Source organism: Hippopotamus amphibius, chromosome 2 (assembly GCF_030028045.1).
Source record: "Hippopotamus amphibius kiboko isolate mHipAmp2 chromosome 2, mHipAmp2.hap2, whole genome shotgun sequence".
NCBI lineage: Eukaryota > Metazoa > Chordata > Mammalia > Artiodactyla > Hippopotamidae > Hippopotamus > Hippopotamus amphibius.
The window spans coordinates 217,221,344-217,237,679 of NC_080187.1; the positions used below are offsets into that span (position 1 = coordinate 217,221,344).

The 16,336-nt window shown below is 50.5% G+C and overlaps 1 protein-coding gene across 5 annotated transcripts in view; it reads right to left on the bottom strand.

Moving 5' to 3' along the window:
* TMEM266 (transmembrane protein 266) overlaps positions 1–16,336 on the bottom strand; it is a 122,337-nt gene that overhangs the window by 56,544 nt on the left and 49,457 nt on the right. For 2 of the 5 annotated variants that reach the window (XM_057723497.1, XM_057723498.1), the window contains exons 2-3: positions 15,289–15,420; positions 12,637–12,825 (exon numbers count right to left, since the gene is read on the bottom strand). In XM_057723497.1, coding sequence (XP_057579480.1) covers positions 12,637–12,825; positions 15,289–15,326 — 227 coding nt within the window. In that variant the 5' untranslated portion in view covers positions 15,327–15,420. Of the gene's footprint in view, positions 1–12,636; positions 12,826–15,288; positions 15,421–16,336 lie in introns of those variants that run through there. The other 3 variants (XM_057723500.1, XM_057723499.1, XM_057723502.1) reach the window with 3 other exon arrangements.

Consider the following 16,336-nt stretch of genomic DNA (forward strand, 5'->3'; position numbering starts at 1 on the left):
CCCCGCCCCGCTCTGCCTTCAACTACCAGCCCCTCAACCATGCCAGTCTTGGGGTGACTTCCTGAAGCCCCCATTTTGCACAAGTTTGGGGGGGGCTATTTTCACACACTCTATGTGAACCCTAGAACAATACACATGGGGGTGGACTCAACTGAAGCAGATGGAGGGAGACCACCCATCAAAGAAAGGATGATATCCAGAGACACAGTAGCTGCTGAGGAGTGGCTGCCTGGGGCAGGGAGGCTGCGGTCTGCTTCCTGGTCAGTGGTTCTCAACCCTGACTGATTTGAGGAACACTAAGATTGCTTTTAAAAATCCCTGTGCTGGGGGCTTCCCTGGTGATGCAGTGGTTAAGAATCTGCCTGCCAATGCAGGGGACACAGGTTCGAGCCCTGGTCTGGAAAGATCCCATACGTCACAGAGCAACTAAGCCCGTGTGCCACAACTACTAAGCCCACAGGCCTAGAGCCCGAGCTCTGCAACAAGAGAAGCCACTGCAATGGGAAGCTTGTGCACCACAATAAAGAGTAGCCTCTGCTCTCTGCAACTAGAGAAAGCCCGCGCACAGCAACGAAGACCCAACGCGGCCAATAAATAAATTAATTAATTAAAAAAAAAAACAGACGGGGATTATTCTGGTGGCCCAGCAGTTAAGATTTCTCCTTCCAGTGCAGGGGATGGGGGGTTCAACCCCTGGTCAGGGAGCTAAGATCCCACATGCCTCGCAGAGCTAAGATCCTACATGACTCGCAGGCAAGAAACCAAAACATAAAACAGAAGCAATATTGTAACAAATTCAATAAAGACTTAAAAAAAAAAAAGACACTATCAAAAAAATAAAAAAATGAAAATAAAAATCCCAGTGCCTGGGCCACACACCAGGCCATTTAAACCACACCTCTGGGTGGGACCCAGGCCTTAGCGTTTTATGATCTCCTTAGGTGATTCCAATATGCGGCTGCGACTAAGAACCACCATCCTTGGTCCCTGAGGCTCAGTGGGCTCCGTGGGCCAGCAGCAGCAGCACCCAGGAACTTGTTAGAAATGCACTCTTGAGTGTCTGCAGTTCAATGAGATCCAGGGTGATTTGGGTGACAACCACCACTTTGGATCTAGCAAGAGGTAACGGGTAGCTCAGGAGGTGGGTAGGGCATGGCAAAGGGAGTCTGGGTGCAGGAGAGATGAAGCAGTGAAGGCAAGTAGGTCTCCAGCCAGTCCCTGGGGCTGGGGCACAGGACCCAGCACTGAGGAAATGGTGAAGCAGGCAGGCCCCCTGGGGAGCAGAAGGCAGCACTGACACTCACTGAGACTGACTGCGTGTGTTTGGGGGCGTCGAGGGCTTCCTTAGCACACACCTGAGGCTGAAGCCAGAGTCCAAGCAGACTCTGGGCTTCCAGCTCCTTGAAGAGCAGGACCACGGACTCCAAGGCTCCAGGGCGGAGGCTGGGCTGAAGCAGCAGACTCTCTGGCTGCCCCAATGTTTGGAAATCCCAGCTGCTAATAAATTCCTCTGAAATTCAAATGACTCAGACATTCCTAGGAGACTGGGTTTCAGCAGAAAAATAGAATCTTTCCAGCTTCAAAATATCCCCGAGTGATTAAATAATGACTCAAAGAGTTTAATGGGCCAAAAGGGAACTCAGCATTGACTCTTTAATTAGAGAAGGTACTTTCCTCCATCTCCTGAGCATCCAGCCCATCAAAGCCCTAGAGCTGGTTCTCGGGGTGGTGTTATTCCCAGAATCACCACCAGAGGGCAGGCGCCCCTCAACATCCTATCTGGGTGCAGTGACAGCAAGGGGACAGCTCCAGGAGGCCAGCTGAGGCTGCCAAAGTCTGTAAATACCAACAACCAGATGGCATCTCCTGGCAGGCAGGCAAGCGTTCTACAGTGAGGGTGCACCAGTCACTCCGGAGGCCTCAGAGAAATCCTGGCGCAGGAGGGGAGGCTGAGTACCCTTAATGTTTCTGCTTTATATACTTAGGTGTCTTGAGAAAGTTTGGGAGAATAACTTTTAGACTATTAAAATGAAGTCTGGCAAGTTTCTGATGAGTCCTTCATATGCGGTCAGGCCACACGAATGGCCCAGAAGGAGGCGACTCCAGGTCACTGCTCCATCAGGCAGCGTTCCCAAGCCTGGCACTGAAACAGCCCCGTTCTGAAAGGCAGAGCAGAATTGTGCCATGCAGGATGGCAGGGGCTGTGTTTGCTCCTGTGGGGTCTGGCTTCTCCCACCCTGGCAATCCATGGGCTGACATGGCTGGAAGGATGCACGATGCGGGGAGGGGTGATGGTGAGGGTATAAAGGATTGCGGAGACCCTCAAGGTGTCTGAAAAGTCCGCAGGCAGTGGACATTCATGGTGTCCCTGAAGGAGGTGGAAGATCACAGAAGAGCCTATTTCCCAGTAGGTGGACAGACCAGATGGCCTGCCAGTCCTACTGGATGGAGATTTTCATCCATTAAGTCCCTCAAGAAAGGGGTTGAAGTGGAAGCCTTAATGAAGTCGGGGGCACTGAGCCTCCCCACCCTGCCTCAATTCTGACCCTTCTGGGTTGCAGAGCTTTCCAGGGCATGAAAACCACGGCCCTACACCCGAACAATGCACAAAACCACAACACTGCGTAACATTCCAAGGGGTGCATGGACCCCTTGATTCTCACTGGTAGGTCTTCTAAGGACACCTGGGGTCCAAGTTCAAAGCCCGAGACAGGGCAATTGAGACCCCTCCGGGCCCTGAGATGCTCTAGTTCTGTAATGCTGAACACCTGTGGCCTGGATGCCACAGACTTGGCAGTGGGCTCGTCAGCAGAACGTCCTGTGGTCCCACTTTCTTTACTGTGTTTATTAAAACACTGTCAGAGAAAGCCACGAAACTGACTTAAATCCAACTTCTGGCATTGACTTGGGTTTTATTTTTATTGATTCAACAAATACTTATAAGGGGTTTACTATGTAGGTCTGTACGCCACTCTGAGCACTTTACAAATGTTAACTCATCTAGTAGTTTTGTTTTGTTTTCAGCTGAGCTCTTTGGCATATGGGATCTTAGTTCCCCAACCAGGGATCGAACCCACACCTCCTGCCGTGGGAGCGTGGAGTCTTAACCACGGGACCATCAGGGAATTCCCTCATCTAGTAGTTTTAAAGGACAATTCCTTCCATTTTTTTCTCTGTTCACAAACAGTGGGAAAAGCCAGACTTCTCCATCTGTCTAGGTTTTGGTGGTAACTGTAGCCCCACCACTGCCTGAACTCTGAGCGCAATCTTTGAACCTCAGTTTCCTAAGATCCCAAATGGGAATAAGTACCATCTTATTGCAGGATGGTTGTTCTAAAATATTAAAAATAAAATATGTAAAGCCCATAACATAATGCTTTCTGCACGGCTACCATTCATCTCTGCTATGATCATTTAGGCCTATCGGCTTTAGAAAAGGGATTAATCATCTAAATACGGGCAGTTTCAACCTCCCTTCCATTCTGCACGTAGTTATTACATGCCCACTAAGTGCCAGACACTGTACTGGGTACTAAACACATGAGGGTGGTCAGGGCCTTCTTCCGCATGAAGCCTGCAGCCTTATAAGTGAATTCTGACTGTGCAATGAGCTCTTAGCCCTAGACTACCCTGAAAAGCTAAACACATAAAGGGAGAGGAAAAAGCAGGAGAGGGAAATGAGTTCACATGTGTAGAACTTCTCCAAAAAGACAAATATCCACGCATGAGAACCATCAACCCAAAACCCCCAGGGACACCCTTGTACTTCTCACTCTCGCAGGGAGAACCAGAACAGCAGGAAAAGCACTGTCAAGCATCCCCTTTGTTCCTGTACCCAATTCCAAGAGGCACGCCACAGTGGCACACACCCAGAAATGCGAGCACGCAACACACTTGCAGTCATGGGGACTCTCAGGTTGAAGGTGAGAGGTACCTCTCCCAGCCCTTGGGGGAACTGAAGAAACTGAAGCTCCCATACAAGCAGCTTCAGTTCTGCAATCAGAGCTAAAGGTTAGCCCCACTGCCCTGGGGCGGAGGGAGGGAGGAGGGCTGTGTGCAGCTGGGTTCACGGGAGTCTGACATGTGCTTGTTCCAGAATCTCAGATTTCTTGCATCTTGGGAAGTGCCAGCTCCGGGAAAGACAGCAGGGTGCGGTGGCAAGAGCCCGGCCCAGGAGCTGTCACCCCACTTGGTGAGCCACCAACCCCCCTCTGGGAACAAAAGGGCCAGCACACACCATCGACTGGCTGCCCATACTTGGGGGGACCCAGGGTTTTGTCCACACATCTCTGAAGGACTGCCACAGGGTTCACGCCTACTCAGGGGAGGGAGTGGGGCACGGCTGGACCAAGTGGCTGGCTACCAGACCCTCTCTCACCTCGAGTCCCCAATTCTGGGACTTGGCCAGAACTCCAAGAGTCTCTTTTGTGCTATGCTTTGTGGGCAGGGCTGCCTGGATGCGGTCAGCTTCCTACCCTGGTGGGAACCAGTGGGCTGCAGCTTTCAGGCAGCCCCTACTTCTCTGCCCATCTCTCTCTGATTCGGAGCTGTGGCTCGGCAAATCCTGCGTTGGCCAGCTCCCTCTTCTTCTCTTTGGCCAAAGTTCAGATCTCAAGCACTTCCACAGATGGACCCCCCAAATCCCATAAATTCAGCTCCCTTTCCTTGGGGGGCCTGGCCTTAGGTTTATGTGCCCCCCACCGTTCCGGGCTGTGTTCAGGCACCCTTGCAAATGCGGTCAGAGGCGCTCTGCCGCCACCTCGTGGTCTCCAGCGGCTGTACACCCTGGCCCTCTGAGTAGGTGGGGACAAGAGGTTTATTTTGCGGAGAAATAATTTATCTGTGAACGTGTTGCCTTCTTAATCAATATAAAATCTTCACAGTTCTTGGAATGCAGGGAATAAGCTAACCTGTGCTTACCAGAAAATACTTTTTTGATCTGAATTAAACCTATATTCCCTGGTTGGGGCATGAAGAACCCTCATAGAAGCCTGAGCCTATTAAAAATATAGAGTTGTGGGTCACAGGGTCAGCTTGGGTCCAGGGACAGCTGGTGTGCCAGAGGAAGGCACAGAGTTTTATTATAGACAAATCTCACTGGCATCAAGAAAATGGGTTAAGGAAGCTCTTAATTTTTTTCTTCCTTGAGGGAAAAATGACTCAAGGACGTCACAAGCCACGTGATGCAGAATTTCTGGGCTTTGCACTTACAAGGTCACGGCAGGGAGGGACCTGCCTCTTAACCCTGAACCCCCCAAAGCCCTTCCTTCTTCTAAAAGGACGCTAAGATTGTACTAAGTGAAGTGGGCATGTTCCGAGGTAAATCTGATCTGTTTCTTTTAGGATGACGTTGTGGAGAGGCTGTGAAATTAGCAGGGATGCTCAGAGGTGGGCCAGCCACAGACCACTGCCTTGAGATTTGGGGCATGAGACGTCTGGTCCCTTCCTGTGGTTCTTCCCGGACCCCACATCGGTCTGGGACCAGCCACGTGGAACTGGCTTCCGCTTCTCTTCTGATCCTTATCTTAACACAGCCTTGCACATCCACTCACTCACTCAAGTCATTCCTTCATTTAATCGACACCTCTCTGTCTGATCCCTGCCTGGAGGCAGCCTTGAGAACAGAATAGAGCCCAGTGTCACAGATGCTGAGATAAAGGTAGGTCAAGGGCTATGGGTGCATGGAGGTGAGGCCCTGGCCTGGGTGAGGTGGGGGACAGAAGACGTTCTGGAGGGGTTGGTCCTTGGGCTGGACAGTATGGGAAGAGAGGAAGGAATTTGGGGTCATGGCTCAGTGGGAGCCTCCCCTCCTCCCTCTTTGCCTCCAGCCTTTGTTTGCTGGCATATCTAAAATTATTTCAGTCTTTATTTAAGGATGTTGCTATATTGGACCTGTCTTCTTTTCCTAGCCTGACATCTCGTAAACCGTTAAGTTTTCTTCCTCTGACTGTGAAGTTCCAGCAGAAATGTGCCATTGGCATCGTCCCCAAGCAATGACAGCTCTTTCTGTCTACCAGCCCTCCTCCAAGCTTCTCCCATCTGGGGCCCCGGCCCTGACCAACCAGGTCAGACCGTTTAAAACCCTAAAATATAAACAATTACAAAAGGCTGAATATCTTTCATTTCTTACTTTGTTTTTATATTTTGACAAAGACTATCCTACCTACTCTTCCATGACCCTCTCTGCACCCTCTTTTCCACAAAAAGATGCAGACCACTCTCTCTACGCAGCCACGGAGTCTCCTCTATAAAAGGGGGCAATGACCCGGGCCTCCATCACCTTCCTCACACATATGTTGTCACTATCATTTTTCCTACAGGTTGTGGGCCTCCTGAGGGGGGAGACTCTGGGCTTCTCTGAATTTTCAGTCTTTTGTGACCTCTCGTCCAGCCCAGACCCGGCAAACCAACCAGGCCTTCAGTGTAGTGTCGCTGGTTGAGAAAAGGTAGAACTCCCAGTCTGTGCCATGAGTCATCCTCCTGCAAACCCAGTGTCCTTCTTCCGAAGGTGCACAGTTGGTGCACTGAGAAGCTGTTCTGTATCTCACTTTCCCACTGTTGAATGGGGTGATGTCCAAAGGCAACCAGGCAGAAGGGGCTCTGGTTACGTGGAAAGAAACACAAAGTTTTGTCCACTGGGATCGCGGACACAGGTCAACCTGCATCCGAGTGAAATAACAGAGTCAACCAAGCGATGCAAGAAACGGTCTGAGAAGGCAGACATGTTTCTAGATCTTTTCCAAATTGAACAGTGACTAGAAAGGAAAAAGGAAACTTCTAATCTGCACCAAAAGCTATGAATGGAGGCTTGGCTTTCTTAGAGGCTGCAGTGTATTGTGGGCAATTCTCCAATATCCATCTCACCCTTGGCCCACTGAGTAACAGCAGTGTGTCTTGGGAAATGACACAGTACAAAGGGTGGCCCTGATTGGGCTGGGGATTCCTATATCCCTTACCATGTGACCCAATTCTAGCCAATGAGACATGAGGAGAGAGCAGTTAAAGGATTCTGGGAAAGTTCTTTGTTGCTCTTAAAAGAGAATGATGGAACCTCCCTGGAGGTCCAGTGGTTAAGAATCCGCCTGCCAATGCAGGGGACACAGGTTCGATCCCTGGTCCGGGAAGATTCCACATGCCACAGAGCAACGAAGCCCATGCGCCACAACTATTGAGCCTGTGCTCTAGAGCTTGCAAGCCTCAACTACTGAGCCCACATGCCACAACTACTGAAGCCCGTGCAGCTAAAGCCCATGCTCCGCAACAAGAGAAGCCACTGCAATGAGAAGTCCGTGCACCACCTCAAAGAGTAGTCCCCACTCGCTGCAACTAGAGAAAGCCCACGCACAGCAATGAAGACCCAGCACAGCCAAAAATAAATAAATAAGTAAATGAGAATAATGGGTAGTCATTCTCTCTTGCCAGACATGTATGAAGAAGGATGTGGCCGGATTACCACCGGCAGCCCTCTCACAAAATACGCGGAACCTCACAGCATCAGGATGAAGCCAACACTGTTGACAGCAGAGCGGACAGATAGAAGGAATCTGGTCCTTGTTGCTACTGTTGAGGGGCTGGACCAACCTCAAAGCTGCCCTAGCTCTGTGCTCTGACAAAAAAAACCTCATTGTTTGAGTCTGAGATGAGTGTTCTGTTGCATGCAGTTCAAAGCACCTGGCTGACAGGGTTTCCAATCCTTAGTGAGGAGGATGGTGCAGTGAAGAGACATTAAGGCAGGAGAAAGGTACAGGACTTGGAGATGACAGAACACGAGGATGAAGGAGAAGGAACTGAGCTGATCTCCCAGGGTACTAACGTAGTGGGGCATTGTGGCCAGCTCAGCTGGGGCTCAGACATGTCAGGTACCTCCTCTGTTCCCCTCCCCACTCCTCTGAGTGTCTGTTACATCTGCAGACATGCACGGAGATTTGTGTTTTATCACTGTTGAAGGAGGAGGTGCATGGCTTGGGGGAAGACGCAGGGAGGGAGAGGATGATGTAGCTGGCATGATGTGTCAGTGCAGCCCCTCAGATTGAATTGGAGACCTGGGTGTAGAGAAGTGAAGACCAGGAGCAAATAGAACCACAGCAGTGGCCATAAACAGAGCCACTTCTGGGTACAGAGTCTGGGGGGAGGGGAGGCTTATCGTCCCCACCCTGCATGGGTATCCTATGGCCTTGTGGTTTCTGAAGCCCTTGAACTGGGCACTAGCATTCCCACAATGGACAAGGTCAGTGGCAGTGGCTTTGTGGGCAGTGACATGGACAAGAGGGAGCCAGGGCAGGGGAGGAAGAAGGACACAGGTTCCAGTGGTGACTGTGCCTGACTGATTGGCTGCATGGAGCTTTGGTGTCTTGGAAACCACTGGCTCCTCTTGAGGCAGGAAGGAGGCTGAGGGCCATTGTAGATAAGCAAAAATGCACATGTGACTCACTCTGGTAATGGGTTGGGGAGGCCAGCCAGGTAGGTCTAGATCCACTGACTGGGACCAGACAGAATACGTGTTGGGAAAAGACAATTCAGTTTTGGGCCCTGTTGGGTTTGAGATGGCCAGAAGTCCTGGTTGGGGAGGTAATGGTTCCTCAGGCTGGATTTAAGTGCTGTCACCAAAAAGGCTATTTTTAGCAATGACTTGGGTGGAGACAAGAACATTTCTCAAATATGCAGCCAACACAGAGGTAGAAAAACAGATAATTCCACAGACACTTGTTAGGATTCTAGGTGTGTCTGGGATCCTGTGAAGATGTCCAGGAAGTAGTTGGATGTGAGCCAGTAGTTTGAGACAGCAGCAAGTGCTGTGCTAGAAACATGGCTTTGAAAGTTACAAGTTGAAGAACCTTAATTTCAGTTATGGGGGTGGATACAATTACCCAGTGAGTAGAATTAGAGCAAAAATGGCCAAAGACAGAAAATGAAGTCCAACATCTAAGGACCAAGCAGAGAAAAAACAAGTTTTAAAAGGTCTAGAATGGACAGCCAGAGGGGTAGGAAGAAAATCCGGAGAGTGCGATAGAACAGGAGACTGTGTTTCAAGAGGGGGCGAGTGGCTGACAATTTCAAATGCTGGACAGAGGACGAGGTAAGGATCACAGCAACATGGAGGCCACTGGTGACCTTGAGGAGAGCAGTTTCCACGGTGTGGATGGGGCTGAGGCTGGACTGCAGCGGGCTGAGAAATGAATGGGAGGGAGCAAAGCAGGCATGGCAAGTACAGGTGAGGCTTTTAAGAAGCTTGGCTGCAAAGAGGAAGAGAGAGAGAGTGGCAGCAGTGAGTCGAGGGAGGATGTGAGAGACATGAGCATGTGATGAGTCAGGGTGAAGATGCAACTGATGGAGCAAAGTTCACGAGAAGGTGTGAGGGGAGGGAAATCAGAACTCAGAGGTGAGGAGGACCCTAGAAGGGAGGAAGCATGGGACTGAGGGGTGGGGTACAGCTTGTCTGTGACTGTTTCTACCTTCCGAGGGAAGGAGGAGAGGAGGTCATCTGTGGGGGGCAAGAAAAGACTTGGGAGCAATGGAAACAATCTGAAATGGCCACCTGGGGACCAGGAGTGAAAGCTAAGCAGGACCACAGAGAACTGTCAGGCAAAACTGAGAAACAAGTTGAGACGGGAGACCCTGAGTCTGGGGAGGTGCTGTTATAGACTGAATGTCTGTGTCCTCCTCCCCCACTCCCTCAATTCATATGTTGAAGCCCTAACCTCTGCCCTCCCCATCTCGATGGTATTTGGAGGTGGGGCTTCTGGGAGGTAATTAGGTTTAGATGAGGCCAGGATGGGGCCCCCATGATGGGATTAGTGCCCTTTAAGAAGAGGAAGAGACTGGCGCTCACTCTCTCCACTCATGCACAATGAGGAATGGCCATGGGAGAAAGCAGCTGTCTGCAACCCAAAGAGAGAGCCCTCACCAGCCATTGACCCTATTGGCGCCTCGATCTTGGACTTCCCATTTCTAGAACAGTGAGAAAATGAATACCTGCTGTATAAGCTGCCCAGTCTGTGGTCGTTTGTTATGGGAGCCTCACCAGACTAAGACAGCGCCAGTCTGCACAGTTGTCTGACTTTCCTCCCTGAGCTCGCAGCAGTCTGCATGTAGAAGCAAAGAGGGTAGAAAGCAGATAGCTGTGCAGTTTAAGCTCTGCTAGGCAAGCATGAGAAGGACAAAGGGCTGTTAGGGAAGTCAAGGAGCTTGACAGAGATGAAATTCTTCCACCTGTGCCTAGGGGTTTACCCGCACCTCAGTGACTGCACACCAAAAAGTTAAGGGCCTTTGACAGTATAGCCTAACAGTGGTATCACATGTGCAATGTATACTAACCACAGTCACAACTGTGATGATGTAAAGGGACAGGTGACAAATGGAAGCCCAATAATGCCAGCCTGGATTAGGAGCCAGAAGCCAGGGCTCTATTTTTGTCTCTGTCACTGTGTGACCTTGGGCAAGCTCCTTCCACTCTCTGGACTCTGGTATCCTATCAGAATATTTAGAGTACATACTTCGTAAGGCTTTTTCCAGCTCTACCATTCTCAGATTCTTGGAAACTTAAAAGCACTGAAATACCACTGAGCTCAAAAGAAGTGAATGGCGGGGTGGCTGGGTCCCTGAGGTCCCTTCATTTCCTACAGAAAAGATTCATTCCTATCTCACACTTCGCTTAGTAGGAGGAGGTGTATTTGACAAGACTTACAGCAAAGCTTTTCGGAGACCTACCAGAACTGTAAATCGTGTTGTTTTGCATTGTTTCAGAAAAGGCCAGGTTGGAAATTTTGGGAAAACCACAGGAAATGCAGCAAGAGCCAAGAAGCTTGTGAAGAGAGGCTTCTCCCCCTTCACAGTGTGCTTTTGTTCTGCTTCCTTGTCCCCTGGCTTGAGTCCTGGGCCTGCTCTTCCTTCCTCCAGGAAGCCCTCTGGCTGCCAAAGGAGCCACCCTGCCGAGAACTCAAGCAGCGTAGCAAATCCCTTCAGCGGGCTGCTTCCTATTTACCCAACAGGAGCAGCTTTCCAGGGCACACCTGGAGACTCAAATCAAATCAAGAGACTCTTTGCTTTGCAGGCATCCCATTTGTATTCTCCCTGCTCAGAAGAAACCTTGTAGGGGCCTGATCGGGAAGCAAATGGAATGACAAAGCGGGGATGGCCTTCTCCAGTTCAGGCTAAGGGGTGGTGCCCCCACCGCCTGGACCACTGGCGGTGAGTGTGCCCACAGGGTGCAGACGTGGATATGGCCCAAAACCAGAATCCTCCAAGGCCTTCCCGCTTCTCTCCTTGCCTTCTGACTGTAAACTTGAAAGATGCCTAAAGCTTGCACTGGTGGAGCGGGAAAATGGCTGGGGTAAGACACCTGGTTGCACTACCAATTTTGACCTCCAGAGGGCAGTGACACAGTAGCCGGGTGCTCAGGGAAGGCTCCACCGCCAGCATCACTGGCGGAGCTTAAGGCCCTGGAGACCCGGAGAAGCTGGTCATGTGGTCAGATGGTGCTGCCTGTGCTCAGGATGGCGCCACTCTCCGCCAGGCATCCCTGAACTACTTCCAAGCCGTTTGCCTATCCTTGTTTCCAGTGTCCTGCTGACTCTAAGCACAGTACTTGGAGAAAATTGTAATATTTTCAGAGAAAGCCACTGGGGTGAAATTTTTGCAAAAGGTGTATGGTTTCACAATTGTTAGGCAATTTATCTGGGGAAGGCAGGGAGCCCCTTCGGAAACACACACAGGGAATCCAAGCCCTGCAAATTTAACTGTAGCTAAGGCTTCTAAAATAACCTGGCAACCCTTCATTTTTATATTCAGGGCAGTCAGCATGTTCCAAAATATTTACCAGCAGCACCTGAGGAAGGAGAGTAGCCCAGAACAGGCTCCCAAGCGCCTGGCCAAAGTTTAAAAGTCTGTATCTAAGAGCAACAGCGTGGAGCTGGGGAAAGTCTGACCTGCCCTGTGACCCAAGGACCTGTTCCTGCCCTTCTCTGGCCTTCAGCTTCCCTCACGTGAACGGAGGGTGTCACTGCTGTGTCTCCCCGGCCCAGATTGAACAAAGGAATCCAATCTGATCGACCAGCTAAGTAGGAGTAGGTAGGGGCCACTCCTTTGAATCAGGGGCCGGCTGATATGCTACATGTCCTCCCCGGGAAGGCAGCAGCTAAGGTCCGCAAAGCTTCCGGCTGAATGCTGCCAAATTCCCTCCTGCCCTTAGCAGGTTACTGCACACAGAATGCTTTCTTCCTGATCTCGTCCCTAGTGAGAGAAGACCTGATGAAAGCCAAGTACGGTCTACATCCACTCCTTATGGGCTCTGAGACCTCGGCTGAGTCACTCATTCTGTGCGTCTCCTGATTCCCAGGTGTCCAGATTGGGAGTTGGATGGGCCATTACGGAGTGTGTCAGCCTTTAAATTTTATCATTCCCTGAGTTCCAAGCAAATGTCACTTAATAGGTTGTCTAGCAGTGACAGGTATTTTCTGTGCTCACAGCCTTTTTCTGAGGAAGCAACGTCTGAGGAGGAGAAGGGCCTGAGTGGCCTGATGTGAACTTCTGGTCTCTTACTATTTAGCATCTCTCATCTCTGGGCTGCCGCACTGGAGGTACCCGTGGAAACCCAGGGAGTTACGCAAGACTTAGCTACTCAACGGTCCCAGCACCTACCCTTCTCTTTGGTAATCTTCGTCCAGGTTTGACAGGAGCTGCGAGCCCGCCGTGGAGAGGTCGACGGCAGCCAGGGGCAAGTCCCGATAGGCAAAGTTCACCAGCTGCACGGGAGCAATGCTCTTGGTTTCTTCGTCTACTTGTTGGGAGATGATCTCAACTTCGGAAATTCCTCCTTCTGTGGCAGGCCTGAGTCGGGGAGGATGACAACAGGGCAGGGTCATCCCTCAAGAACAAAATGATTTTTCCATTCCCCAAGGAAAAGAGGGAGGATGCACCAGAATCTATGCTGTGCTGGAGGAGGGCAGGGGAAGCGTGAGGTCACCATCCTTCCCCGCTGGCCACCCCAGGCACTGGACTGAGGCCCTACTAGCCCCATCTTCCTCACCCGCTGGGGAAAAGTGGAAGCATGCTCAGATCTGAGGGACAGGGTCCTTCATCAAGGGGAGGTAAAGACCCAGATAACTCTGCCAACCAATAAAGCCAGGACTTAGACTTTTAGGCTTCTCAGTCACTGGACTTTATGGTAGAGTAACACATTCTTTTACATTGTCTCCTGCGTTTCTTTGTAAAGGTCCTTGGGAATGTTTCTACCATCTGTACCACAGTAGAGAAGAGAGGTGTTTGTTCACAACTGGATGTCCTGATGGTGCTTGCGGAGCCCACCTGGAGGCCCGGAGGGACTAGGTGAGCCTTGGGGCGGTGAGGACAGGAGGTCTGCTGTCCTGGGTGCCATTCCCTTCCTACTTGAGCTGGTCCTACTACAGCTCCCTTTTTAAGGTTGAGAGTAGGAAATGGGGGTCACTCGATCAAATGTCTGAGGGGCTGTGGGTCTCCTACCAGGTTACCGTCAGGCTCACCTAGGGCACTGCAAATACCCCATAACTCCACTGGCAGTACCAGTACAGGGCATCTCAGCCAGAGGCAGGACCACCTCCCAACCCAGCAGGGGTCGTTGGCAATTGGTGGAGGCATTTGTGGCTGTGGTCACAATGACCCCAGGAGGTCACTAATGACACAAATAGGAAAGGAGACATCACACATCCTGCAGTGTGTTCAATAACTAAGAACTCTTCTTCCCAAACACCAACCGCTACCCCGTGAAGAGACGGTGGGCTGGAACATTTTGCTTTAACTTCCTGAAGGGCCATCTTTGGTTGCCCCAACACACCCTTGACCCTTTCTCATCCCGTAGAATCTGAGGGGCTGGATCTTGTGCCTCTGTCCAAATAGTGCAGAGGAGTAAAAATTAAATATGAGGGAACCTGGAGACGCCCGTTGTCATGCTGAAGTGGGAGCCCAGTCTGCGATAAACTGTTCTCGGGCCCTGGTGCCGATTCCAAGGCTGATTTCTGTGGGCCTCCTCCAGGGCCTCAGTTTCTCCAGCTGAAGTGTGAGGACGTGGATTAGAGGCTCTGTTCCTTCCCTATGATCTGACATGGGTATGGGGAATACGGAGCAGGTGGGAGGGGCTCTGGAGTGATAAGTTCCTATGCTTGGCTGGACAGTTCTGAATTCTAAACTTTTCCAACCACCACTGAAAGCTAACCAATAATACACGGTGGTAGTTATCCAGAAAGCTTAGAGCTGAATCTCCCTACTTCTCTTTGGCTTGAATCATCCAGATCATTGAGGGAAAAGTGAGATTTTTCTTTGAACACCATGGGTTGGCTGCCTAAACTACCTGAATTCACCAAGTAATCTCCGAAACGCCCCAATTCTCTTCTGTAGGCCTGGTTTAAACCTTAGCTCTTTGCTACCTGTCAAGCGCAGATAACAGTATTCATCGTGGTGTGACATTTACAAAATGACTCAAGATCTTCAGACAGAACAGTCACAGGATGTGAAACTTCTGTGTTTCTCAACAGTTGAAATAAAAGTGTGGGTGTTCATGGGGGGAATCCTGGCTCCTCCAGATGTTTCCCCAAAAGTTGATGCTGGGTTGAATCTGTTTTTTTGGAAAGTGCGGATTGCGAAACTGAGCAAACAGAGCGTTCTGATCAGTGAGATGGTGGTGGAAGGCTGGGGTGTTTCGGAAACAAACAGGCTGTGGCTCTGAGAATCATGGAATAAGCTACTCCTGCCTTCCTGCCCTCTGTTTCCTCTTGCCAGTGGTCACAGTGGCCCAGCACCATCTCTGGCCACGGCTCCCCTCCACAGGAGGAGATAAGGCCTCCTTTAGGGGTGTGAAGGTATAGCCTGAGTATCGGGACCACTCCCTGATCTTGAATATGACGAACAGTACGGTGGATGACAGGTGGCTCTGTTCTTCACCCCTCGCTTTGCTGCCTGACTTTGTGGCTTCGCATCAAAAGGAAGAGCCTATCGCCCCACCCTCGATGCTGTGTTCAGTCACGAGACTTGTTTTGGCCAATTGGATGTCAGTGATCCCACTGGATTAGCAACGGGATTACAATCCCAGTCGCGGTTTACAGAATTCCTCTGCCTTTTTGAACTAAAAAATGAGATGATGTGAGGAAGGCAACTCAGAGAAAAAGTAGATTTTAACAAGTTATTTTAATGTCAGCCTCAAGGACAAAACCACCTGGAGCCCCTCCATCCCTACAGGGCTGGGGAAGGAGGTATTGGCTGTACCCCAATCCTTATGTGCCAACTCAGCATCCTTGGAGAGTAGACTGCAATGCTACTTACTGTGGATTGGTCATGTTGAAAGATGCAACCAGGGCCATGGGTTTTCTTGGTGTCTAGTGGGGACCAGCTGTCTTGAAGCCTGATGTCAGCATTTCCAAGTGTGGATTCTACAAAACTTACAAATGTGGTGCCCTGCAAACAAATAATTAAATAGTAGGAATTTATTACACTCAGGCCAAACCAAAGTCCTCCTAAGCTCATCTAAAAATGGAAGCCCTTAGAACTTTCTTCTATATAGACTTTCCTTCAAAGTAACAGTAAACAGATTCCTACCATTATCCATGGAGGATAACAATAGGTAGAATTTCTCTTTTAGAGATGAAGACGCAGGCCCGGAGTGACAAAGTGACTTTTCTGTGTCACACACAGATGGCAGAGAGCCAGGTTGGACCACAGCTCTTTCTACTAAACAGTCAAGGAAAAACCAGAGTAACTTTATACCTCAGCTTTAGCAAACGCAAAAATCAGGTTTGTCTCAAAAATCTCAAGTTGTTTTCCCACTAATTTCTTTCTCCCGAGATTTCCCTCTCTTGGTAGTTTTGTCTCTCCACTCTTCCAGGCTTTCCTCTCTTCTTCCGAATGGGGTCTCTCCAGGAGAGAGGCGGCACGCCCTGGAGCCAGGCTGCCCGTGGTCATGCGGGAGGAGATAGATGGGCGCCTGGGCCGGACAGCTGGTGTTTGTCAAATGGAGTGAAACTGAAGCTTTGTTCTCACCCAGACGCTCCAAGGACAAAGCTAGTGGCAGAAGCTGAGCTCTGCTGAAGGAAAGAGATAAGATGACCGCTCCTGAGGCCAAGGAAAACGTCCCTGTGTCTGAACACGAGCAGGAAGGCTCCTTGGGGGTCAGAAAGGGAGGGGCGCCACCCCATAAGTGTGGACACACCCCCACAGGCCTCTACGGTGGGATCCATCTTAGCAAAACGTCGCGCACGCATGTTGGGGGGGGGGTGCGGTGGTGGTCCTAGGACCAGTGAGGTGTGAAACAAGAAACAAGATAATTGGCCAAAGGTAAACAAAGACCCGGAAGGACTGTCCTGCGTCAGTGATT